The sequence below is a fragment of the Leptosomus discolor genome, chromosome Z (assembly GCF_034619465.1).
Source record: "Leptosomus discolor isolate bLepDis1 chromosome Z, bLepDis1.hap2, whole genome shotgun sequence".
Taxonomy (NCBI): Eukaryota; Metazoa; Chordata; class Aves; order Leptosomiformes; family Leptosomidae; genus Leptosomus; species Leptosomus discolor.
This window is the reverse complement of record NC_141419.1, coordinates 47,218,475-47,243,941: the sequence shown is the minus strand read 5'-3', so window position 1 is coordinate 47,243,941 and position 25,467 is coordinate 47,218,475. Positions and strand designations below refer to the sequence as shown.

Genomic DNA, 25,467 nt, shown 5'->3' with positions numbered 1-25,467 from the left:
TTGTCATGGGTCATTTAATGTGTCTAGACAAAGGCACAGTTTTTTTCCAGCACACTTACGGGGACTTCACTTCAATCAGTGGCAAATATCTTCAAACAGTCTTCCCATTGTAAATATATTGGATTTGGTTAGTAAGGCTTTCCTTTGGTGAGAATTAAGCAAGTGCTTTGTCTGCCAGAGCACTACAGAGTACCCCATTGTGTCCACTTTTCCAGCACATATATCTTTGCGCAGCTGATGATGTCCATTTGTTGTGAGGCAACAGCTGTCTGACTGGCCCTTCAATGAAACTGCTGTTCCAGGTAGGGACAGCTGGTCTGCCACCAGGTATGGCCAACATAGGGGAGATACTCTCCAAAAGGTCACTGCTGTGATGGTGTATCTGACTTCTGCCCAATGCAAGTGATTTTGTATCATTCCCAGAAAGATGCCAATTGTCCTCTTTTCAAGCAATGATTTAAAGAAAAGAGCATGTTTGCTACTCATTGGGTGACATGTTATTATTTTGTGTTGGATGCCACACTATTTTACCAAAGCATCATATTTCTCAGACAGTATGCTGCTGAGTTTGAGTCTTATGAAAGTCATCTTATTACACTTGGAGTGGAAACCTAACAATACATTTTGGAGAATTCAATGGTTTCATCACCTTGATATTTGTAACCATGGATATCTATTTTATGGTAAAAACTGTATTTCAGATATGTTTCTTTTCAACTAGCTATAGAAAAATGATACCTGTTTTCTTTCTATGTCCTCCCAAAATGTCTATATGTTGTATGATGTTACATTTTTTATCTTAATTGGCATGCGTTTATATACACATATATGGAACCCTTTGCTTTGCTTTGTGGTTTGAGGAGTAAAACCATCTTGGTGCATAGCATGCAAGATCCTTTATGCAACCTATCTATAACAGCATTTTGTTCTCTGGAAAAAAAAAAAAATTGGTGTCACGTTTAGTCCTGAATTATTTATCCTTTCATCTCCTTCTGGCAGCTGTCACCCTATGTCTGGGGAATGCTCCTGCAAGCCTGGCTGGTCTGGGCTCTACTGCAACGAGACGTGTTCCCCGGGATTCTATGGCGAGTTGTGTCAGCAGATCTGCAGCTGCCAAAATGGTGCTGACTGTGATAGTGTGACTGGAAAATGCACCTGTGCCCCTGGATTTAAGGTAAATAAATCTCACTTTCACAGTCCATTTTCAACTCCACTGCATTTAGTTAGGTACCAAATTCTTCAAGATGCTGGAGTATCCTTTCTCCACCACAGTAGAAGGCAGGTGAGGATATTTAGGTATGACTAGGTATGTTATAAGATAAAACTCTGAAAAGGCAAAATCTGTGATTAGTTCTCAGTACTGAAAAAAGCCATTTTAAGGAAGAAAAGTTAGTTGCTCTATAGGACATTGGTAAGAATGAGGGTGTCCTGTAAAGGAGTAAATGAAGGGAACAATGATAGGTTTCAGTCGTTATCTTGTTGCACCAATTCCTCATGCTCCATCCACAGAAACTCTAGAGAAAGACATTTGTTTTTACAGTTCAGGACAGATTGTTCTGCAGCTTTTACACACACTTGCTGTCACCTGTGCATTGGATGCTAATCTAACATAGAAGACATTTTACAGTATGACTGTTCCAGGAATAATGACTGTGAAAACTTCATCCGAGTTCTTAAAATTATTTTACATATCCACATTATTTTCCACTAAACTGCTGTCTTGCTCTGTTTTGGTTTCCTAAAGAACTTCTTTGTTACTAAAAATACTGTCTATTGATTTAACCAAGTGCTGTTAGCTATGTGACCTGAGCTCCCACAGCAACTAATAGAAAACTAATGCTTATTGTAGACATAAAAAGCATGAAGGACTCCCTTTCCCTTCAATTCAGGATAACTCAGTGACAGCCTAGGACAGTCATGAGCTGTATGTTTTCTGGCTTTTGTGGCACCTGAGTTAGTCTAGGTCGTTTGTTAGCTATATTGTCTGAACCTCCTCAAATAGTTTTTAGACTCTATTTTTGTATAATTCAGGGTGCTGCTTGTGGTACTCCTTGTCTTCCGGGGACATACGGAGTAAACTGTTCGTCTGAGTGCAACTGCAAAAACAAAGCCATCTGTTCACCAGTAGATGGTTCTTGTGCCTGCAAAGCAGGTAAGTGTCTCTCCAGATTAATTTTCTTTTTCTGCAATCATAAAATGAAATTGAGTTTTTGAAGTAGAGAAGGAGAAAGAAACTTAATAAAAAGCAGACCACCTTGAAGGCCATATCATGGATACTTTATGCTTCTTCTACTCTGGGAGGCTAAAACTAAGAAGACATCTGCTCAGAGAAGAGCGCACGTACCTTGTGTTCATCTTTCCTTGACACAGTTCTCAGCAGGCTGGGTACTGTGGCTGGGTGAATTACTAGTCTTTACCCTGAAATGGGCCACCACTTGTCTCTTGTGGCAATGCTGTGGTCTGCTAGAAGGACTACTGGTATGCCATTTATCTGATGTCAGCCTTCTTAGTCAAAATATGTAGCCCTGTTTCCCCTCAGCGTGGGTGAGCACCACCTCTGGCTGCCACCCTGGCCCCTCTTAGCATCACTGAGGCACAGACTTCTTCCTGCCAGTTTAGCACTGATACCTACTATCATTTTTTTCTATTCAAATACTCTTTTCCTGGGCAATTCTCTGTCAAAAACTTTCCTAATCCATTTCCCAGCCTCTGCCCTCTACTGTTCCCTGCTTCTGCAAGAAAATTTCTGAATGTCCCAGTATTAATCTGAGTGGACTCACACTCCTTGCCCCCTCTGCCTGGCTTTCTCCTCCCAACAGTAGTTTTGATGGTTAGTGTACCTCCACCCGAAACATACATGCCTGCCCACCTCATCTTCCAGTAGCATATGCCTTTGGCTGGAACGAAAATATCTCAGACATCCTCCAGTGCTGGTTCTGCAAAGATCTTTTCCTATATCAAGGTCTACAGGTCCACATGGTGTTCTTGTTCAACCCAAAATATGCTACTAAACTCCACTTAAAGATCCGCTCTTGCAGTACATCTGTTCTCTTTTTCACTTCTCCTATGAGGAAGGATTTAAAGTCCAGCACCCCTCAGCTGTCACGCTGGATTGTTGAGAAGAGAGGGACAGGCTGTCGAATGCTCCCAAGCCCAGCCTATGTTGTAGACCACCACCTAAAAATGTTTTTCTAAAAATACACAAATGTTGAGAGTGAGGGAGAAGTGTTAGAGCTATGTAGACTAATAGCCACTAAATTTGTCAGGGACGCATACAATTAAGTCAGTCATGTAGGAAATGTGGAGAGCTTCCAGCTTCTACTCTTGCCAGAGACAGTTGAACTCTATTAGAGTACCTAACTAGCTTCTGCTAATGAAGGAAATTTGTAAATCCTAGAAAGATACTTGAGAGAAAGTATCTCACTTTTCTAGCTAGTACAAGATAACATTTTTTCCTGAAATAACCCCTAAATTTGAAGTTATCAACCCAGGACACGAGGCAGTTTTGTTTCAATACATGTGTTTTGCATAGTCTATTGATTAGGCTCAGTGCAGAATTATTTTTCCCTTCACTTACTGTAAACAAGGTACAAAATTAGAAACTTGGCTTGTGTCACTGCTGATGATAACATATGACTGGCTCACGCCGTTTCCCTTGCATCCAATAGATGATCACATTTTTAAAAATCTGTTTACATTTCTGTCTATCCACTGCGCAGCCTGCGAATCATTGCTATCAGGCATAATTAGTAGTGAATGTTGCATTTTGGGACCATTTTCTATTACATACTTTTTTGGTATTTGGAGAGAAGTACAGAAATAATCTAAAAAGTCTTCTATGTATCCCTGGAGAAATCCAACCTATGCACTACTTTTATGTTTTCTCTCTTTTTTTTTGTCTAAGATTTCTGTTAAAACGGTATTGCAGAACTGTCTGTATTGAACATTGGTGGAAGAATTATGAAAGCAGCAGCTTAGGTCTAGGGGAAATATTCATATTTTTCAGGCTATGCCTTAAAACTTTCAGTATAGTTCAGTGCTTCTCAGTGAAATTTCAAGGTGTCTCTGTTTTCATTTCAGATCTCCCATCAATTGCTTTTGTATGTTGGCATCCATCTGCAAATGTGTGCTGTGCACAGATGTTAGAAGGTGCCCTTGAGCACCTTTGTTCAAAGCTGGACAAGTCCTCAGCTGAAACTGCTGATACTAGTTGTAGTTAATGTTACCCTGGTATTGCACATCTGCAAGAGATGCCACATGGTAGGCAGAGTGAAATATTACCTCAGAGAGGAATGGGGGAAACCTGATTAATTTGTTACTTTAATTCTTATTTTTGACAGGTTGGCATGGTGTAGATTGCTCAATAAATTGTCCTAGCGGTACCTGGGGACTTGGCTGTAACTTAACTTGCCAGTGTCTTAATGGAGGGGCTTGCAATGCTCTGGATGGAACCTGTACCTGTGCCCCAGGCTGGAGAGGAGAAAAATGCGAGCTCCCTTGCCAGGTAGTTAAATAATTTCAGTAAATTTTGCACCATAGTGTAATGCTGGGCAGGGGTATGTTCTTGTCATTCTTCTGACTTCATGGGGATAAATCCCTAAGGATCACTGCATCTGGTAGTCCATATACAACTAGATCAAGATCAGGGGCATGCACCAACAATTCTTCTGGAAGAACTCTGCTCTGCAGTGCACCAATGGACACAAAAAATGATTACACAAAATGAAGAGGCACAGATGAACACTTTTTCTGCTTTAAAGTTGGACCTTAAACTTTTCAGCAGCTCCTTTAGAATTTGTTGAAAAACACAGAACCAAACTTTTCCCTGTCTATCAGCATCAAATGCTATCCAAACTGCTTCTGATAAACTTATTTAAGTAGAAATGGTAAGAGAAAAAATGTACCAAAAATATATTTCACATCAAACAACATCATTTTACTTAAATTACCTTATATCTGTGATACAGTATGAATGGGGAACTTTCATCCCTTCTAAGTCAACATGAGAAGGCACTCTGACTACCTAGTACCATGACAGGTCTTTGACTTTCTACTGGGGCTCTGATTTCCTTTATCTCCTGAACTTTGAGGACTTCAAAATTAAAAATCGTTGTGTTGACATAAGCACACTCTTCATCAATTGTGTTCTACCTTGTAATCTGCAGTTTGGGGAAGCTATAAAAATATATAATTCCAAAATTTAAAAAATGGTAAAATTCAAACCTGATTTGTTTTATTGTATAACTGTTTAGTTTCAATTACATTTCATAAACAAAAAATGAAATATTTTATGAAAAATGGGGTTTTCTGGAGTCCATCTTTTCCAATGATGGACTTCAATTTTCTGGGAAATTTTTAACAAACTTCCATTTTTTTTTAATAAACATCTCACTGCTCTCCTTTTCCACTCCCCTGTCTTTTCTTCACTTTTGCAGTACTATCTGCATAGCAGGTTGCTGATTTAATATAATTGTAAAGGAATCACCTGAACTGAACAGGAACCTTGTAAATTCCTATGCTGTATCACATTCAAGCTCCTGTCAGTTTGGACTATCTCTACTGAGCCATAAGATGTTAGGAGTAGCTGAACTACAACATAAGACTCAACATTCACCTCTGTTTTGAATTAAAATTTGTTCTGTTGAACTGCTCTCAGAATACACAGAAGTGATTTTTTGGGGGGTTGTTTTTGGTTTTAAGGTGAGGTATAGCATAGACGTATTGTGAGTAAAGTGGCAATCAAATTCTAAAATATTCTGGAAAGCTGATTAGAGTACCATCTGTGCATGTTTATGCAGTGTATGCAACAATGCATCTCCATCAGAAGAGTCGTTTTTTTTTTTCCTAAAGCAGCTTTGTTTATTACTTAGTGTCTGATTTTGAAGGATAGTGAGATCTCCCAAGCTCCATTAGCTCTTCTAAAACTGACTTATTAAAAAAGATAGATATTGTTTCATGGCATTTGCCCCGCTGTTCCAAATTTAGCAAAATAATGCTTAGAAGCGTTTCTATATTGGATAATTTATCAGGCCTATGCTCATCGTCTTGCTCTTGCTGTCTCTCTGTGTCTGTGTCAAATGATGTCCATAAGCATTTAAATATTTCAAATGCATATTCTGCTTCAAAATTCCAGAGCCGGAGAATAAACAGAACACTAATTCAAATGTGTCCAGTGTTGTCTGAAATTTTTTTTCTTGTTTGAGCCAAGAGTTTATTTAGGTCATAGAACCATAGAATGGCTTAGGTTGGAAGGGACTCTAGAGGTCATCTAATCCAGCTGCCCATGAGATCAATGTATTTTAATTTGTTTCAGTAATTTCAGGAAATTAATATCACTGCCCAGATTGTTACTCAAAATTTGACTGAAGTCCAAATACATGGCAGACTAAAACCACCACTTTTAAACAGCGTATTTGAGGATTTCCTTTCTTTCCAGATCTGATTACATGCAAAGGAGATGCTTAATCTTTTGTTTTTCTCTCTATAAAAATGTTTTGTTCAGATGAGCAAAAGGCTTCATATACTCAAGTAATGTAAGATTTTGTTTTACTTTAGTCTTGAAAGACTGGGAATGGAATAGCTAAATCCTCTGGAACCGGTAGAAATGTATGCAAGAACATCAAAGAACAGCAGATGAATTTTCATATAGGTTTTATTCTGATTTTTAACGTGACTGAGACCGATTTTTAGCCTTGAATTTAAATAATTGGGTTTTAAAACTGACTTTTTTTTCCCTTTTTTTGCCTTTACTGTGGGTGACCCCAGAAGTATTACCTTAAATTTTACTGGCTTTTTTCCATGTTTTTTTTTAATTTGGTTTTGACACTTTTTCTGTAAGATCAATTTACTGTTGTACTTTGCCTTGGTCTGAGAATGCAATTGCAAAGGTTTTGCTCTTTTCAGTTCCTTAGATTGATTTTACATGGAATTACCCCTAGATGTATGTGCCACCTTCTATGGAAAAAGCAGAAAAGCCAAATTCAATTATTTATATGTAGTTCCATGAAAATCAGCAGTGGTTTTTTGGCACAGCTGAATAAACCAAGAAGAGTGTTCAATTTGTAACTTTAATCTCTCTTGTTGGTTCAAAAAATGTTGCATAGCCAAAAAATTATTTTGTTTTATGTACTGTCTCATAGCAAAAGAGCTTCTCTTTTTAATGTAGTATGTGCTCTAGTGCAGAGGGAAGGATTTTTAATCAAAAGGAAGTGGTGCAGTTTGCACTGTTCATTCAATAAACTTCATACTGAAGATACATTTTAATCTGATGTTTTCTACTCTTTTTTTAGACCAATATGTAGAGAGCTCAGGGTCTGAGGCAGAATGGAGATTGAATTGCTTTCCCATCGAGGGACCCCTAGGTCCTGCAGTAGGAGCTCAGCGGTAAGGGGAATTAGAGGGACAGTGCAGGAAAGCTTTCACTGCAGCCTCTGACAGCGCAGGTTACTGTGTTCTGAATCACCATCTCTAGATCCATTAGTCTGGGATTTTTCAAGATAATGTAGTTAATTCTTCATCTTCCCCTCTTCAATGAAAGAATGAAAATGTAGGACACTAAAATGTTCCAAAAGCCAGAAGTGTCTTATATTAAGAAAGCAGATTACAGATTCAGGAGGCCTGTGGTTACTTTTTGAGGCAGCCCTGACCAGAACTTGTTCTCCTGTTGTTCCCAGTTGTCATCATCTCTGGGTTTGTTTTTTTCTGTTGCCACAGGATGGCACATATGGTATGGATTGTGCTGAACGCTGTGACTGCAGCCATGCGGACGGTTGTCATCCCACCACGGGTTACTGTCGCTGTCTACCGGGATGGTCAGGTACAAAAGAGACGGCTATGAAGGACAATGAGAGTTTCCACTGTGGTGGGACTTGGTCTTGCCTTTCAGTTTTGTGGGTAGAGGAGGAGTATCCGGGGTTGGAAGGAGAAAAGGGTCAGTTCTGTGGCTGCTGTATCCCTTCTGTGATTCACAGGTGTGGAAACTTTGAGTGTGAGATCTGCAGAAAACTGGGAATAAAAGGGGAAATCTTAATAGTTGGGCACCTCCACAGTATGATTCCTTATGAAAGTGGTGAATAGCTGTAAATATTCAAGGTTGTGCTGGCAGCTTTGGTAGGTAAAGCATCACATCCAGGAACTCAGAAAGCTTTGCTCAGGCAGCCAAAAAGAGAGTAAATTGTGCGGAAGCTGTGCTGCCATTTGGCTTTCTCAAATTTTTGAAAAAATTGAGTTTCTCTGCACATACTTTGTTCTGTATGAAAATTGTTGCACTTTTTTTCATGAAGTTTCTCCAGCTTTTTCATTATGCTTTTAGTAACTATATATATTTAATTATTCATCAAAATTTGTGTTTCACACTGTTGTTGCGCTCTCTTCTTTGTGGAAAGCAAGATTTTTTTGAAAACATTATGAAACTGTGTAGAAGGGCAAGCTATCATGAAATGTTCCTTTTATGTCTAGGAGAGTTTTAGTTCTCACATAGATTTCTAAGCTCTAAGTATTGGGAAAACTCTTCCATCTTCAATAAGGATTAATTGACACTATAAGTTTGCCCCTCTCAGAGTGTTCTGGACTTTGTGTCTCACTGTGGTACCGTAGTGTTACAAGGGTCAGATTTCATGTCACCCATCTATATGGACTCCTTCCATTTAATAATGAGAAGCCATCATGAAAAATACACCTTAGATGAACAAAGCATGTTCCTTCTGTGAAAAGAAAGAAGGGGTTTTTGTGATTTCAGGTATAACCTAGTATTATTTATTATCCCCTTGCTCATTTATAAGTTAATATTTTTCCTAATTGACTTGCAGTTTCATTATGTAGTTGTTTTCTTTTTCCTCTGGTGCTTCCAGACACAGCAGATGGAATTGACCAGACAACCTGCAGCAAGTAATTTATTTGTCAAGTTTAGCAAATCATTGTGCTCACAGAAGTTTGTGTAGAGCTTATGACTTCTTCAGATACAGTCTTTACTGATTTGTTTTCCCAAACTTTGATTTTTGTATGCTTTATTTTTCTAAATCTGTCAATGGACCACAGGCATTTTGTTCAAAGAATGTAACACTCTGTGTCTGCACTTCAGGTTAATTGGTTGTAGCTGATTACAGCTTACCTGGTATTTTTTCTACTTTCTGTTCAGATGAACGTGACTTTTATGATTAATGGGGGGTAGGTAATGGAAATTTGTAGGGATACAGACATGGGCAGGAAGGGCTTCTGCTTTCCTTTGAAAGACCAAACCCATTTATTATTTGTGCAATTTGCTTGTGTATTACACTTCTGCCTAGTTCTTTGGGAAGGCCTGTCTCACCATTGGGTCTCCCTGTTTCTTCCCTTTTCGGTGTGAAAGAGAGGCTTCCAGAGCCAGCACTCACTAACTGAGGCAGGAGTTTGTTGGTTTTACTCCCTTCCCACAAGCTGTGGTGTTACCTACCGTTAGCCACTCAGATCCCTTTGGGAAATGACTACCACAAGAGTGCAAAAAAGTTATTTGAGTGAATTATGAAAAAATACTGTTAGTATTATGCCATCTATTACTATTTTATGAGACACTACTTTGTGTTTATTTTGCTATGACGTTAATGGCCTTTGATGACTGTTCTTACTTTCAGGTAATTCTGTTTGTGTGTTTGGACACACCTTCTCAAGCTTGTATTTGAATCTGCTCAAAATATGATTTCTTAAATTAATAAATATATAAAGCAAAGAATACCCACATTAAAAACATGTGGACAGTTGCTGATCTTGAGCAACTACGGTGTATGAGTTAGAGCTGTTCACGAGTTCCAGATGTACTGCTCAAAATACATTTTGTGAGTTTTCTAAAACTGAGACAAATCATCAGATACTGAAAGTATGTTAATGAATGAAGCCAGATTAAAATAGGTAGTTTTGAAAGGCCGTACTAAAAATCTAGCAACTTTTGGAAACAGATTATAAAAATTACCTAGCCAGTGATGTGGCAAAGGCTTCAAGCATAAGCACAAACCTTGACTGTGCTTGAACTCAGGTATTGAAAAGGAGACGATATTTTTGCCTGCAGTGAAATCTTATGTCATCTTCATATTTAGAAAGGAAAAAGATTTCACTAGAAAGAGACTTCATGCGTGATTACAGATAAAATTGAGTATCCATCCCTGGATGGTGTCGTCACAACAGTGTGTCTAACAGACTAGTTTCAACATGTTGGTGATGTCTAGACACACAGTATGACATAAATGGCATAGTTTGCTTTATACTCAGTGTCTAGGAGAATCCTTCTCCCACACTTCACATGTCAGAGCAATACCCACGAGGAATCTGGTCTTTGTGTAGATGCTTATATTTAGAATGATTAAAAAAAGGAGAGAATACTTTAGAAACAGGTTCTTAAATAGCTGTACTGTAATGTTACATTGCAGAGATAGCATTAAATTGTAGGATTAAGAAGGGAGGTTGAATACATTGTTGTATGCGTAATAGGTGAAGCAGATGGAGGATTTGTGAAAATATAGGAAGGTACTAAAATGCAACAAATTACGTTACAATATCTTAGATTTAAGAGAGGGAGAAAGTGATTTTGGAGCAGACTAATACTTACCTAACCCAAACAAAGGATTTAAAAACCATTGGGAGGGTAGTGTTAAAAAATAGATATATTTGAAGAAGCTTAAAAATCTGAACTTTCAAGTCTGTTTTCTTTTTCAACAAGAACAGATTGATGAATCCAAGGTGAACTTCCCCAAATGTTTTCATGCTACCAAAATTATACAAATTTCTGAAAAGATATTTTAAATGTAGTATTTTTCTCTGCCCTATGAACAGAGCAGTTGTCTACACTTTCCCCAGAGAATTTCATCAGAGGGAATAGTTGATATAACTTTGCAGAAATATATGAAGGGTGGAAGATTTTTCCCTTGCTTGATGACACAGTAGTACCATAACTCTGGGGAACAGAAGAGATGCCGCAAAGGGAGGGGAGGTCACTGGCCTTGTGCGGTGCATGCTCCCTTAGGTATTAAGGGAGCTCTGAGCTGCTGAAGTGGGCCCAAGTGCTATTACCATGTACCAAGGGGCAGCCTAGCTAACATGCTGATCATTGGGTCAACAATAGGATGCTATGTGGTTTAGGTTTTTTAGGTCGGTTTTTCTCATTTCTGAACATGCCAAATATACTATCTTTTGCTTCTTAGGTCCTAGTTATGAACAGAAATACAAGTTCAGTTACTGACTCTTGCAATGTTGTAAGCTGTTATAAAACTAAAGAAATCATTAAAATTGGTTTTTAATTAGGTTCTATTTTAATTTAGGTTTTCTGGTTTTAATTCAGGATATGTTGCCTAGGAGGATGTTTAGATTTTTCATCCTAAACAAAAGTGACTTTGTTTATAGGCCACCTGTTTTAGAAATCCTACACTCTCTGTAGTTTACACCAAGTGCTCACTATACAATGGTGTAATTCTGCTTGGTAAAGGAAGAGTTAAGAGTGATGGTTTTTTCCTGGCAATCTGACCATTCCATCACGTTCCAGGAGCCACATGACAGGATGGCACAAATGAGAAACATCTGCCCACACAGAGGATGATGTCTGCCCAAAACACTCTCATCCCTTGACATTTTCGCTGTATCTTACAAATAACTTTTCGTCATTTGGAGGGAGCACAGTAGCTAGACAGTGGAAAAGAGTAAGAACCATTAAAATAGAACACAGAAGAAAGACACAGAAAATGTACTCCCCCAATACGCAATGATAATTCTCCTAATAATTTGTACCAAAAAATTTAACTTCCATTGACGAGCCACCTCTACCACTTCTCCCAATGACCACAATCCAGCAAGCACCATGCTGTTAATTTCATCACTTAATCTTATCTGTTCTGCAAGCAACTGTTAAAATAATTTTTTCCTAATTGCCTAAGAGATTAGAGAATTCATATTCTTGCAAACAGATTTCGTATTAAAGCATTGTAAAAAGGGCAAAAGTTTTTCTCCAGACAGTTCGTTTATTACTGTATTACAGTAATGTCGGTGTTCCTGATAACATGTTACTGTTGCGCTTTTTTGGGTGCGGTTCTGCTGGACCTTTCTTTTGTGAAGAAATGTGAATGAATGTGAAGAAATGATACAACATTTGTTATTTTTAAAATAATTTAAAGGTTATGCGGTGCCAGGGATTGTGAAATATCGCTAGACTGCTGCCTGTGCCAAAACAATAGCATTGGTTTATGGAAGAGACAGATGCAGTGATATCAGTCTACATTTTACCAGTGTGCATAGTATTCATCCATATGCTACAGCAGATAGGGTGTTGGTGACTTTTTGTTGTGCTGGACACCTGCTGATGGTAGTCAGACTGCCCATTACCAGATGTGTTGTTTCTGTGAGGAAGTGCTGTGACTTTCCGTGTGCTTCTGACATTATTTCTAAAAGAGGCATATTTGTTGCTGGATTATAACAAGGAGGACTGTCATCTGACACTCACCCCACTGATGCAAATAACCAGGTCCCTTGGGAAGCATGAACTAGAACTCTCCCTTGCTCCTTAACTTTTAATGTATATGCATTTTTTTCCTCTCCTACATAGAAGACAAAAAACATAAAAGAGTACTGTCATGGGTCTCCCTCACCTTAAGACTGAGAAACGAGCTGCTGCTGGAACAGTGTGTGTGGTTCTGGTGCCCTGATGCACCCAAGCCAAGAACTTCTTGCAAGAACGTGGGTTTCCCTCCACCTTGGCCAATTTCCCCTGGGCTCCTGAAGTTGTGCTTCATGCCATTGTGATGAATATTCAGTGTGCCACAAAATGAAATCATATGTGTGCTCTATGTCATATAAACGGGGTATTTACTTTGCAAACTTTGGGAGATGAATTCTTCAATAAGAAATTTGGCCTACCCTACGTCTGGGCTTCGCTGTGTCTGTATCTGTTGCCTGTATGCTATGGTAGATGTTTATGTAGAAGAAATACCACTCTTGTAGAAGAAGAATTTTGAATCAGTAGATTAAGTACATTTATTTTCTACCTATCAAGAAGGTAGAAAAAGGAGAAGTTATTTTCTTGTGGCTACCTAAAATGTGGCAGATGAAAAGAAGAGCACCACTGGAGTGGATGATAGTATGTAGCAACAGTATGGCCTTCAGAAAGATACCAGGGATATCTCGAAAGTGTTCCTTCCACTAAAATTTGCACATACTGATGTTTGCCTTTGAACTCTAATACAGTGCTGGTTTTGCTATCAAGCTTTGTAGCTTACCAAAACTCATGGGTACAAACTCTCCTGCTGCTGCAGTGAAGAAGCAGCAGTCTGAACTTCTAGAGAAAAATCTTTGATTCCTTCATTACGTTCTTAATTTGAGACACTTTTATTTAGTCTTCTGCCTGTCTTCAGCTAGGGAGGAAGGTACTTCTCTTCCTTTAGAGACAATGAGGGCACTTCTAAATAGTGCCTATGAAGTTTGTCACTGCTTCCCTGTGCTGTTTCGCCCCTGTCTTTGGGTTTCTTATGCATCATTTGACAGAAAAGTAGGGGAGCAATTCTTACCATCAAGCTTACATTCAGCTTCCTTGAACAGAAGTCCTCTAATGTTTGTTTCTTTCAAATATGAAGAGTGAGATCTTGGACCATAATGGAAATGTATCATTAGCTTTAATAACACCAAGATTTGCCCAAGTTTTGAGGGCTTGATCCTTCTTTTGTTTAGGCTGTTGTATATCCAGTTTAACTCTGACATATAGGAAGTACACCAATATACAAATAGAGAGAGATTATAACCAGAAAGTTCCCTGTGTTGTGAAGATAAACTGTATAGCAAATACACATTCTTTATGAAAAAAGTAATTCTTTTTAAAGTTTGGATAACTTTTTGTCAGACTAATGGAAACATAATAAGCTAGAAAATAGCACTTAGTCCAATAATAAATTTGCCTGGTAAGGTTGTAAGAAATAATTGGCAAAATTTTTCCCCTTTGAGTGCTAAAACAAATTAGCCCTCCGTTGATCTGACTTGGATGGATCACTGAGTCTCAACTTAAAAATATAGCCTAGGAAGTGTATAAACACTCTGCTAGTATGGGCAGAAACACTGGTATCCGTAAAGAATCGTTTACTTCATTCATGCAATTATGAATTCTGGGGGAATGCTGATTTAGATGTGAGGCCCCCAGCATAAAGCACTGGGCATTAAATGCATGAGCGTTTCTTCAGAGCAGCTTAGCTGAAGTTTATCATGACCATTCAGCTATTGCCTAGCAACTTGTGAAGGCCATCAAAGAGCTCTTTGTCCATAGCTCTGGCAAAAACATTTCCTCGCAGATAATCCTTATCAGTATCAAAATCAACCTGAAAAAATATAAAAAACAATTTTATTGCATAAGAGATTAATACTTGGTTGAAATTGTGGCAATTGTAAGCCAGTACACTGTTGATACAATTGTTGCAAAAGCTGAGTCTAAAATTGTGTTGTAAGTTCTAGTAAAAATGTTTCTTTTTCCTCACTAATGTCTAGCTTTTTCTATAAAAGCATAGCTTGCTTTGCTAAAATTTCATATAAAGCATTGGAGTCTGGAAAATTCTTTTTAAAAATGTTTTAATCATTTTAATATTTCTAACCTATTTTTCTCAAAAATACGCATATTTGATGTTTGCAGCTATAAGATGTCAAACTCAGTTTCTCATTTTTAAGTGCCTTGTGAACTTACCTAAATAACAGTGAGTGAATGAGATTTGAAACTATTTTTATAAGTAGAGATGGTATGAATAATAAATGAATTAGTATTTCTCCTTTGCTACGTTCTTGACACACACAGAAGTTCAATTGATTTTGCTTATGATCATTAGTGAATATAATTAAATTCCTTTTTTAGTGAAACAGAAGTAATATTCAGCACTTTTTTCAGTATGTTATATTGTCATAATTATTATTCAGTGATATTTAGGATTCAGTTTCTTTGCTAAGTAGAGGAATATCATTCTTTACCTGACTACCTCCTCATAAGTCGTGAAAGTGGAAAAGAAAAGGTAATTTTTTCAGTTTCCCTAATGGATAATTTTTGCTGGTGTGTACTGGAGGAACTTCTCCCTTCTTCATTTTTGATGATAGTTGTTTGCTCTTATAAGTATCGTGGCTCTATGCAGCATGGAGCCCATTGTGTTTTCTATCCCAGTGTGCCCAGTATCACCCTTTGACACCATGCTGTCATAAAGCATCCTCTGTGCACAGATCAAGACGATATAATTGAGCCTGGTATTATTGTATGTCACTGGTCTACATAATCTCAGATAATGCACTATGGTAACTCTTGGCAACCACTGACTTGTTAATAGTTGTCCATTGTATGTTGAACACCACTGAAACCCATTAAGACTCCGTGAAAAATGTCTTTTCTCTGGCAGGGTTCACTGAGTGAAGCTATGTGTGATATGACAGATAACACTCACGTGAACAGAATGCCAGGCTCAATTCTGAAATGCTCTGCATGTGTCCGCTTGTGCTTTCACAGATTTACAAACCTGAGTTCTCAAAATTGGGAACCTCAAGCGGAGCAATCTTACGCATCTGAAGTGGTCTTGTTTCCAAAAAAAATGCTTCAATCTCATCCTGCTCATGTGCATTAGCATCTCTCAAAATCAAACCACTCTGTTTTATCTATTTGTCCACAAATAGGGAGTTAATGAAAAAGTTGACCCAGGCTACTGAGAAGTAAGGCTACACTGCCACTCAAATGTAGATGAAGATAGGAGAATGACATTACCTACGCAGGCAAAAATATAGAAGTAATGATACAAAAAGACTTTCATTTTTTGTCAATTTTTTTTTTTTTAGGTCAGTATTACCCAATGATCATTGTACAATTAGGGCTTTTAGGTGGGCTGTGTACTGTCTGCTGCTGGTTAGCATCTGGATTCTAAAAGGCAAGCGTTTATTCTCTTGCTGGTGTTAGTTGATGCAGTCTGTTGAATTACATATTTGATTATTCAATTCATTGATTGTCTTTCAGAGAAACAAACAATGCGAGAGTCTGGAGTTTCACCTTTCCTCTAATTAGAGAAAGAATCTTTGGATATAGGCATCTTTACAAGGCACATGCTGTGGGGGTTGAGGAATCACCTCTGAGTCTAGTCTATCAGTAAACTGTCATTATTTTTCAGTATTGTTACAAACAGTATATTTTGCTCTTCAGAGTTAAAAGATTTTTTTCTTGTTACATGTGAAACTGTTTTGGGTTTTTTTAGAACTCTGGCAGACAGTGAACCTGTGGCATATTTTGCTGGAAATACTTACAAAGCAAGACGTGCTTGTGGTTGGATTCAATCCACTTTTCCCTTAGCTAAGAGCTTCATTCAGTAGAGGCGCTACAATAATACTTAATTGTTAATGCAAAGTACTGTAGACACAATACGGTCTGAGTTCCACAGTGGTGCCTGCTGGCATTTAACATGCAGCGTGCTTTTTAAAAGCAGAAAGTGTAAAAAACCAAATAAGAAAGTTAAATTTAGTGTTGCTGCATTACAAAGAAAAAACCCATCCTATCATTGGATGATTATAATTAGTAGTTTGTGTTATGATTTACATATAGGGGTTCAGGTTGTGGCCATTTTATAACCAATTTTATGCCAAAAATGGTTCAACAAAGCACTGACTGACCAGCATCCTTAACACTGTTGCAGCTAAGCATTTTGGAATGCTCACATAGTGTGTTTGAAAACCTTTTGTGTGTGCTACATTTTTCCATTTGGTGTGAGGCTGAGCAGTAATCAGTTCACCACTAGTTGGAAATCATGCTGCGTTCTACACCCCATTATTACACAAAATTATGTCAGACCTTAAGAATTTTTGCATTCAGAGGGAAAGGTTTTTGCAATACCTTTTGCTGTGCATTTCACTAACATAAAATTTGAAAATAAGCTTTTGCTGTTTTGAAACAGCCATTATGGAGGAAGCAAACCCCATTATTTTGCTTCATTTCAATTACTTTCTACTCTCAGTTCTCTTTATTGATACCAGTGGTTAAAGGGAGAGTTAAAAAAAGACCTTTTAAAATTTTTATATATGTGTGTAAAGGTCTTGGAAAATTATGGAACTCTTACAGAGATGTTTGCATTCATCTTTGTAGATCTTGAAGTATTGGTGGGCAGGAAGCCTGGAGGTAGCATCCCATGGAGCAATTATTCCTTGTAAATCTGCAGAAGTGCTTTCCTATTACAGGATTCAGGATCAGCCCTTATGTATGTCTTGTCAAAACTGGAATATGAAAGAAATTTACTGTTCTGGGGGAAAGCAGGAGCAGAGATGCAAGTTTACCTTGTTCTTGTTATATTTTCCTGATGTTATTGATGTTTTCATAAACAGGTTTTGTAAGCTGTGTTTTAAAAATGAGTCCTCTGAGGACCAAAGGTTTAAATTAACTACGTATAAGAGTTCTTTACAAAGGCTGACAGTTTTGTTTGTTTGTGGTTGCAGGCATTCACTGCGACAGTGTGTGTGCTGAGGGACAGTGGGGTCCAAATTGCTCGTTGTCTTGTTACTGCAAAAATGGAGCATCCTGCTCTCCAGATGAAGGAATCTGTGAGTGTGCACCAGGATACAGAGGCACCACTTGTCAGAGAAGTAAGGACAAAATAAATGCTTTAAAATCTCTGTTTCTCCCTCCCTTACATGGAATGCATATCCTATATTGCCATAATGCTTTGTTAATTGTACTATGAGACCCTCCTTGATTGGACATTTTGTCAAAATGTATGAATATACAGAAATAAGTGTTATCTGAAATTAACAAATGTTTCCAACTAGTAGTGCTTTTCTTGTTATAGTACAGCTTTGCTTTTATTGTTTGTGCCATGACATTGTTATGCACATGACTTTCTAAGAAACAAATTTAGTAGGGGATTCTGTTCTAAAGGCAAGCATTTCCAAATGTGATTGACAAACATTAATTTTGTAATACACATTTTGGTAGATAAATAAAACATGTATGAGTTTCAGAAGCTAGGAACCTTAGCCTCCCATTGAGTCTGGTAGGAATTGGCATAATTATTGCTTTTTTCAAAACTTATTTTGAAGCAGCAAAGAATGGCCAGTGGGATCAGGCCTCACAGTAAGTAGAAGATATCGTAGTACCCATATTTGTGTTGGAAAAATTTGTCTCTGTAAAATTTAAGTGTTACAAGAAGAGAGATACAGATGAATTGAGGGAAATCATACCAGAAACAGGGAGCCAAAAATAAGATGATGTGATCTACTCTCCCAAAGAAGATTTGTCACAGCTTGCCAGCAGTCTAGCTGTCTTCAGTTTGACGTGTTGAAGCTGTGAGGGAAAGGTGTTCAGAGAAGAGAAATGTGATTTCTCTACACTGTTTTCAGAGGAGGTCTCCCAGAAACAGGATCATGAAGCAGGTGGAGTAAGGCCAAGTGGAGTGCTACTAGATCCTCCAAAAGAAGCTTAAAAGACAGGAGACAACATGAAATGATTACTAGAAGGTAGAAGGACAATCAGAGGATGATGAAGTCCTAACAGTCCAGGAATGGCAAAATTTCAAGCTGAAGAATGTGATTGCCTATGGCACTACTAAATCCCACATTAGTGTGCCATTAGTATTCCTTAGGCATTTCTAACTAAGTGCAGTAATTATTCTCACTATCTAATCTCTAAAGGCCTTGCAGTTAATCAGGTAATCCAAGGGCAGACTAAGTGTATCACTACATGTAAAAGTGTTCCCTGTGTTTTGGAACTGTGCCTGTAACCTCGACAAGAGGCTTCCAGTCCAGTGGCTCTCAGAGCCCCTCTCGGATGCGTGGTCTGGAGGCTGGGAAGACAAAGGTCATATGAATAATTTGGATCCCAGTCAGAAAGTGCCTTTTCAGTAAACAGGAAAACCTTTTGGCATTGTTTCACTTGGAAAAGTTAATCTCTCTAGAGAGAGCTGGCTACATAACTTGTATCAATTGTATAATTTAAAGACTGAATCTTGAATGAAATTAAAGTATTGAAAAGATTCCAAGTTAGTTTTTGTCAGTGCAAATTGCTGCTATGCAACAGGTATTTCTCTTGATGCATTACCTAATACTCTAATTTATCAGGATATAAATGCCAAAAGGGATTAGAGCAACAAAGAAGGAGATTTTGTGTGACAGACACTTTTTCCTTTTTTTTTTTTTTTCTTTTTTAAAGAAACAAGTGTCTTTAGCATAAGAATTAAGTGGACAACTCTGTTTTTCTGGTCTCAGGTTCCCTAAAAGTTAGGTGATGCGTAGCTGTCTGTACCATGTAATGAGTACAGTGAGTACCTAAGTGAAAGGATGACTGGAAAACATTTGTACGTTTCTGTCAGTGAAGTAATCGCTATTTGTATTCCAAGTTAGGAAACACATAATAAGGTCTAAGGGTCTAAGATAACCCTAGTCATCTACAGATAAAACTATCCACTCTATTTTTTTTTAATTACTTTTCTTCAGATACGCTTTAAAAGATGTTCCTGTGGTAGAGGACATATAATGTAAAGCCAAATATGTATAATACATAAAGTATATATGCGTATCAAACATAACGCAAGTACATTGTGGCCTGACAAGTAATAGAATGTCAACTAATTCATTACTAACTAGAATATAGTACACCCTTAAGGGAGACAAGCAAATCTCCTTTCATGAATGTAAAGCGCTGAATAATAAGAACGACCACTGCAAGTCTTCTGTGTTTAGAAAGCAGAGCTAATTCGAAGCCAAGAACAAGTGCACTGAAGAGTAGTTCACAGCTGTATAGAAAATGCAGGAAGCAATGACAGTTTGTTCTTTCTGATTCCAGTTTGTTCCCCTGGGTTTTATGGACACCGCTGCAGCCAGACATGCCCCCAGTGTGTACACAGCAGTGGTCCCTGCCACCATATTACTGGCTTATGTGACTGCTTACCTGGGTTTACAGGAGCCCTCTGTAATGAAGGTACAAGTTGTAATAAAGACTCTATGTATAAAGTCCAAGCACTGTAGTAATTTTCACCACTTGGAAACTGTAAAACAAAACCAGTTTCTGTTGTAGTATGTGCAGTTCATAAATAAGGAATTTTAACCAAGTTTAAGCTCTTTGAACATCTGATCATTAAGTATGAAACCGACTGTATTCTTATTTGTATTATTTGTATAAATAGAATCATGGAATCATAGAATGGTTTGGGTTGGAAGGGACCTCAAAGATCATCTAGTTCCAAACCCCCTGCCATGGGCAGGGACACCTTCCACTAGACCAGGTTGTTCAAGGCTACATCCAACCTGGTTTTGAACACTGCCAGGGATGGAGCATCCACAACTTCCTTAGGCAACCTGTTCCAGTGTCTCACCACCCTCAGGGTGAAGAACTTCTTCCTTGTGTCTAGTCTAAACCTGCCCTCTCCCAGCTTCCAGGCATTACCCCTCATCCCATCACTTCAGGCCCTTGTAAAAAGTCCCTCCCCAGCCTTCCTGTAGGCCCCCTTCAGGTACTGGAAGGTTGCTAGAAGGTCTCCCTGGAGCCTTGTCTTTTCCAGGCTGAACAACCCCAACTGTCTCAGCCTGTCCTTGTAGAAAAGGTGTTCCAGCCCTCTGACCATCTTGGCCGCCCTCCTCTGGACTCGCTCCAACAGCTCCATGTCCTTCTTGTGTTGAGGGCCCCAGAGCTGGACGCCGTATTCCAGGTGGGGTCTGACAAGGGCAGAGTAGAGGGACAGAATCACCTCCCTCGACCTGCTGGCCATGCATCTCTTGATACAGCCCAGGATATGGTTGGCTTTCTGGGCTGTGAGCACATACTGTTGTCTCATGTTCATCCTATCATCCACCAGCCCGCCCAAGTTATTCTCCCTAGGACTGCTGTCTATCCACTCATCGCCCAGCCTGTATCTGTGCTTGGGATTGCTTCAGCCCAGGTGCAGGACCTTACACCTGGCCTTGTTAAACTTCATGAGGTTGGCCTGGGCCCACCTCTCCAGCCTGTCAGGGTCTCTCTGGATGGCCTCCCTTCCCTCCAGCTGTTGTCCTCGCCACACAACTTGGTGTCATCGGCAAACCTGCTGAGGGTGTACACGATGCCACTGTCCATGTCGCTGACAAAGATGTTAAATAGCACCGGTCCCAGTACCGATCCCTGAGGAACACTACTGGTCACTGGTCTCCACTCAGACATCAAGCCATTGATCACAACTCTTTGAGTGCGACCTTCCAGCCAATTCCTTATCCACTGAGTGGTCCATCTGTCAAATCCATGTCTTTCTAATTTGGAGAGCAGGATGTCATGCGGGACAATGTCAAAGGCTTTGCACAAGTCCAAACAGATGACATCAGTTGCTCTTCCCTTGTCAATTGATGCTGTAAGTCCATCATAAAAGGCCACCAGACCCGTCAGACAGGATTTTCCCTTGGTGAAGCTGTGTTGGTTGCCACCAATCACCTCCATATTTTCCATGTGCCATAGCAGAGCCTTCAGGAGGATCTGCTCCATGATCTTGCCAGGCACAGAGGTGAGACTGACCATCCTGTAGTTGTCCAGGTCTTCCTTTTTTCCCTTTTTGAAAATGGGGGTGCTGTTTCCCCTTTTCCAGTCAGTGGGCACTTCACCAGACTGCCATGACTTCTCAAATATGATGGACAGTGGCCTATCAACTTGGGCTGCCAGTTCTCTCAGGACCCGTAGATGGATCTCATCAGGTCCTGTGGACTTACACACCATCAGGTTCTTTAGAAATACATAATGGATATGTATAACGGGCTTACCAGAATTTATAATACCTTACTTTTTAACATTTTACTGAACAATATGTTTCTTGATCTAACTATAAATTACTTTCACTTGAAATAAAATACCACCTTGTTCTGATTACTAAGGAATTCTAATTCTGACAACTTGTTCTCAGTATGTCCCAGTGGCAGATTTGGCAAGAACTGCATTGGAATATGCACCTGTACCAATAATGGAACGTGTAATCCTATTGATAGATCCTGTCAGTGTTACCCTGGCTGGATTGGTAGTGACTGCTCTCAGCGTAAGTATCAGCTTTTTTTTTCTTTATTTTTAAAACAATTAATCAGGATTCAGCTATTTAAATTCTCTACTTTTGGTGAAGAAACACTGTCTAAGTCAGAAGTGAGGACTTCATTGTATATAATGAAGGGCTCCTAAACTTTTCTGCGCTATCAGAAACACATTTGCACTATGATTTTTCTAATAATTGGAACATTGATAAGAGGGATCAATTTTCAGTCTTCCACTGCCCAAAAAAGAGTTGTAGAGAAGCTGGATCAGACTTGTTTCAGAAGTGCACTGTGAAAAGACCTGCTCACAGGTTGCAGCAAGGGTGACTTCTAATAAACAGAACAAAAAAAAAAGTCCTTACTGTGAGAGTGGTCAAGCACAGCAACTGTCCAGAAGAGGCTCTGAAGTCTCCAGCCTGGACGAGGTTGTGAAATTTTCATCATTGAAGACCTTTGAGAAGGATACTGGACTAGGTGATGCCAGAGGTCTCTTCCAGCATGAAAAAGTCTGTGATTTGATGAATCTCACACTGCAGAGAGGGTTCTTGACCTGCTGTTTGCACGTCTGTAATTATTTAGTCTTATCGCAGTAGTGTTGTGAACTTCCCTCTTATGAACTCTTATTCATACGAGAAGTATTATTTCACAAATAAGGAGCTGAGTCACTGGAATACAGGGTGTTTTTTCTTACTACAATTGCATAGAGAGCTGCTGGCAAGGCTCAGACCAAAGCCAACTGGTGTCAAGACCATCCTTATTCTTCTTAAATGTTTGAAAATTCTGTAAGAAATTTTTCACTATGACTTTTTTTAAGTGCTTATAACTTTATGATGGATTTTTCTCTTCTTTTTATAAATGTTTCACAGATACACATTTTTAGTGTCATTCTACCTCACTTGATAAGTATTTTCTGGGTATGCTAAACTCCATGAAGACTTTGTTACTGACTTAAAAAGGAGAAGGGCTAAACCCTAATTTTATTATGTTTCATAGAGTTATTTTATTAAATAATTGAGCATTCTGCAGATGCCTTGTTGGGTCTATGCAAATTACTAATGACAGGAAAGAAATACCTGAAGCAAAACTCTCACAAGAAGCATGCTCAATTCCATAAGGTACCACAATCCACAGTCTGAAACATATGCATGCCAAAATTTCAGTCAACCAATTTTTACAAATAAAGGAAGATGTATGAGACCCTGATATGTCAAAATTCAAATGACATTGTGCTGGGGTTTCCGGGGAGGTGCATTTCCTAATAACATGCCTCATTGGTTTATATCATTTACGGTTTAACTGATCCAGATTAACTGGCTCTGTACCAGTGCATTGTAACATCTGGTCAATTTGAAAAAAAGACTTCTCCAGCTTAATTCTGTGAAGTGATTAATATTCACAACTCAATATGATACCAAAGTAAATCTTGGGCCTTTTCCTGTGGAAGCCAGTAACAACAAAGGTTCCTGTTTTTATGGTAAAATAAGTAGGTAGTTGGGAGAGTACCAGAATAGGGGTATTTAGGAGGAGGAGGAGGGACTTACTCAGTGAATCAATAACAAGAAAGTGGTGCCAGCAATAAGAATGGAAGCATCTATTGAGGCTGTGCTCATGGACTTTAACAGAGGAAGTTTATTTGCTTTGTATAATGGCCTTTCGTTCACATGGAAAAAAATCATTCCATTAATTTCTTTTGGAACTAGCAACCTTTTTGAAGCTTCTGACCTTTCATCTGTATGTGATTTACATTCCTTCTTAGCTGACCACTAATTTGAAAACCAAAACAATAATAAAAATCATTGTAAGGCACAACTGAAGTGGAAAGAACAAAAAACAAACAGTACTTTTTTTTTCAATACTACGTAGTGTATCTCTTAATGAAGTGAAATTTGGGCAAAGATAACACTTTGCAAAAATACAGCTCACACATAAATGAGTCATTATGCAATCATTTAGAGGATTCAAGAGTTTTTATTGCTTTCAGACAGGTGTCTGGACAACCAAATGAGTACACAACAATACAGAGTTATCAACTGTTTTAAACTTAAACAGAAATAAAGCTAAGGCTTGCAAGTCTGATCTGTTTCTTCTCTGCTATTAAATACTCATGTTGTACTTCCACAAAACTATTTTTAAATTATGTATCTCTTTACTAAAGAAACAAATAGATACCTCAAGATGTGAATTCGAACCAACAGAAAGGGACTATTCTTAGCATACCCTCTACACTTAGTGATAGTCTGACATAAAGAAAATAATCTTTTACTGTCTCTAAATAGTAAATTCTGTCTCATAACATGTTTACATGATTGTGAGTGAAGACAGTCTCTATAGGTAATTCCGTGTATTTTAGAAATACTATATTGATTAATGAACCCACAGAAGCAACTGAGTTAACTTGATTAAGGTATGATCCTGATTGTATGCACCATGTTTAGGCAATTAATGTAGACTCTAATAGTGGAAGCAAAAGAAGTTTAGTATTTGGTCTAAAGCTATAGGCTATAAGTTGCATTTCAACCTTCCCTGTTAATTCTGCTTCACTTTTGAGGCTTAAAAGGCTTATCCCCTCTGAATTGAACTGTTTGCAGATTAACAAATAAATTAAGAACGAAAACTTAGGTGGCTTTCTCTAGGAGAAATCTGGTATGAGTGTCCTAATTACTGAGTATCAAGTATGTATCACAGCACTTTTTACCTAAAGTAAAATGATTCCTTGGTTAAAAAAAAAATCTGTGGCTATTTGCTCAGAATGGAGCAGCCCCAAAAATGTGTTTAAAAGAAAAACAACAAACTCCAGATGAAGGAGTGGTCATATATGCATGTAAGCAGCTCTATTCATGAGTATCAAGGATCTTGTAATTTGAGATTAATTAATTAATTGCTCTGGGTTGTTTTAGCTTGTCCACCTTCCCACTGGGGACCAAACTGCATCCACACATGCAACTGCCATAATGGAGCTTACTGCAGTGCCTACGATGGGGAGTGCAAGTGTACCCCAGGATGGACTGGTCTTTACTGTACACAAAGTAAGTGACTTTGATTATCTATTCTTAGTCTACAAATCAGTGTCAGTATTTTCCTTCAGTATTTTCACAGTTTATTAATTGTTTTCTTCCCATGCTGCTGAACCTTTTGTGATCCAGAACTGCAGCACATTACCTACATGGTTGCAGGGGAGGCCCCTGTATAAGCACTGGCAGAGTGCGGGCCTCTACATTCAGGCTCCTCTTCAGCCTTCCTTCAGAGGGAGACAACTGATGGCTGCAGCCGGGTATCTCTGTGGAAGAGTCTGTCGTGTGCACTCGCAGAATGAATGACCCTGACACTCAGATGCTACCGCTGCAGATGTGGGGTTACGGCTGCAGTCCATAGCATGGATGCTGTCAGCTCTGCAGGCATTCCCCACAGTGTGGGATGATGGTACTGTCTAATGCCTTCCCTATCTGAAACCTCCCCAAGAAGTACTCTAGCAGCAGGGACCCAACAACCAAGATT

General features: G+C 38.7%; 1 protein-coding gene across 1 annotated transcript in view; it reads left to right on the top strand.

Annotated features, from left to right (window-relative positions):
- Positions 1–25,467, top strand: part of MEGF10 (multiple EGF like domains 10) — an 81,478-nt gene that overhangs the window by 44,555 nt on the left and 11,456 nt on the right. The window contains exons 10-17 of the mRNA XM_086478927.1: positions 1,000–1,174; positions 2,032–2,152; positions 4,341–4,504; positions 7,714–7,816; positions 17,437–17,583; positions 19,778–19,912; positions 21,855–21,983; positions 24,870–24,998. Of these exons, the coding sequence (XP_086335053.1) occupies positions 1,000–1,174; positions 2,032–2,152; positions 4,341–4,504; positions 7,714–7,816; positions 17,437–17,583; positions 19,778–19,912; positions 21,855–21,983; positions 24,870–24,998 (1,103 nt within the window). The remainder of the gene's footprint in view (positions 1–999; positions 1,175–2,031; positions 2,153–4,340; positions 4,505–7,713; positions 7,817–17,436; positions 17,584–19,777; positions 19,913–21,854; positions 21,984–24,869; positions 24,999–25,467) is intronic.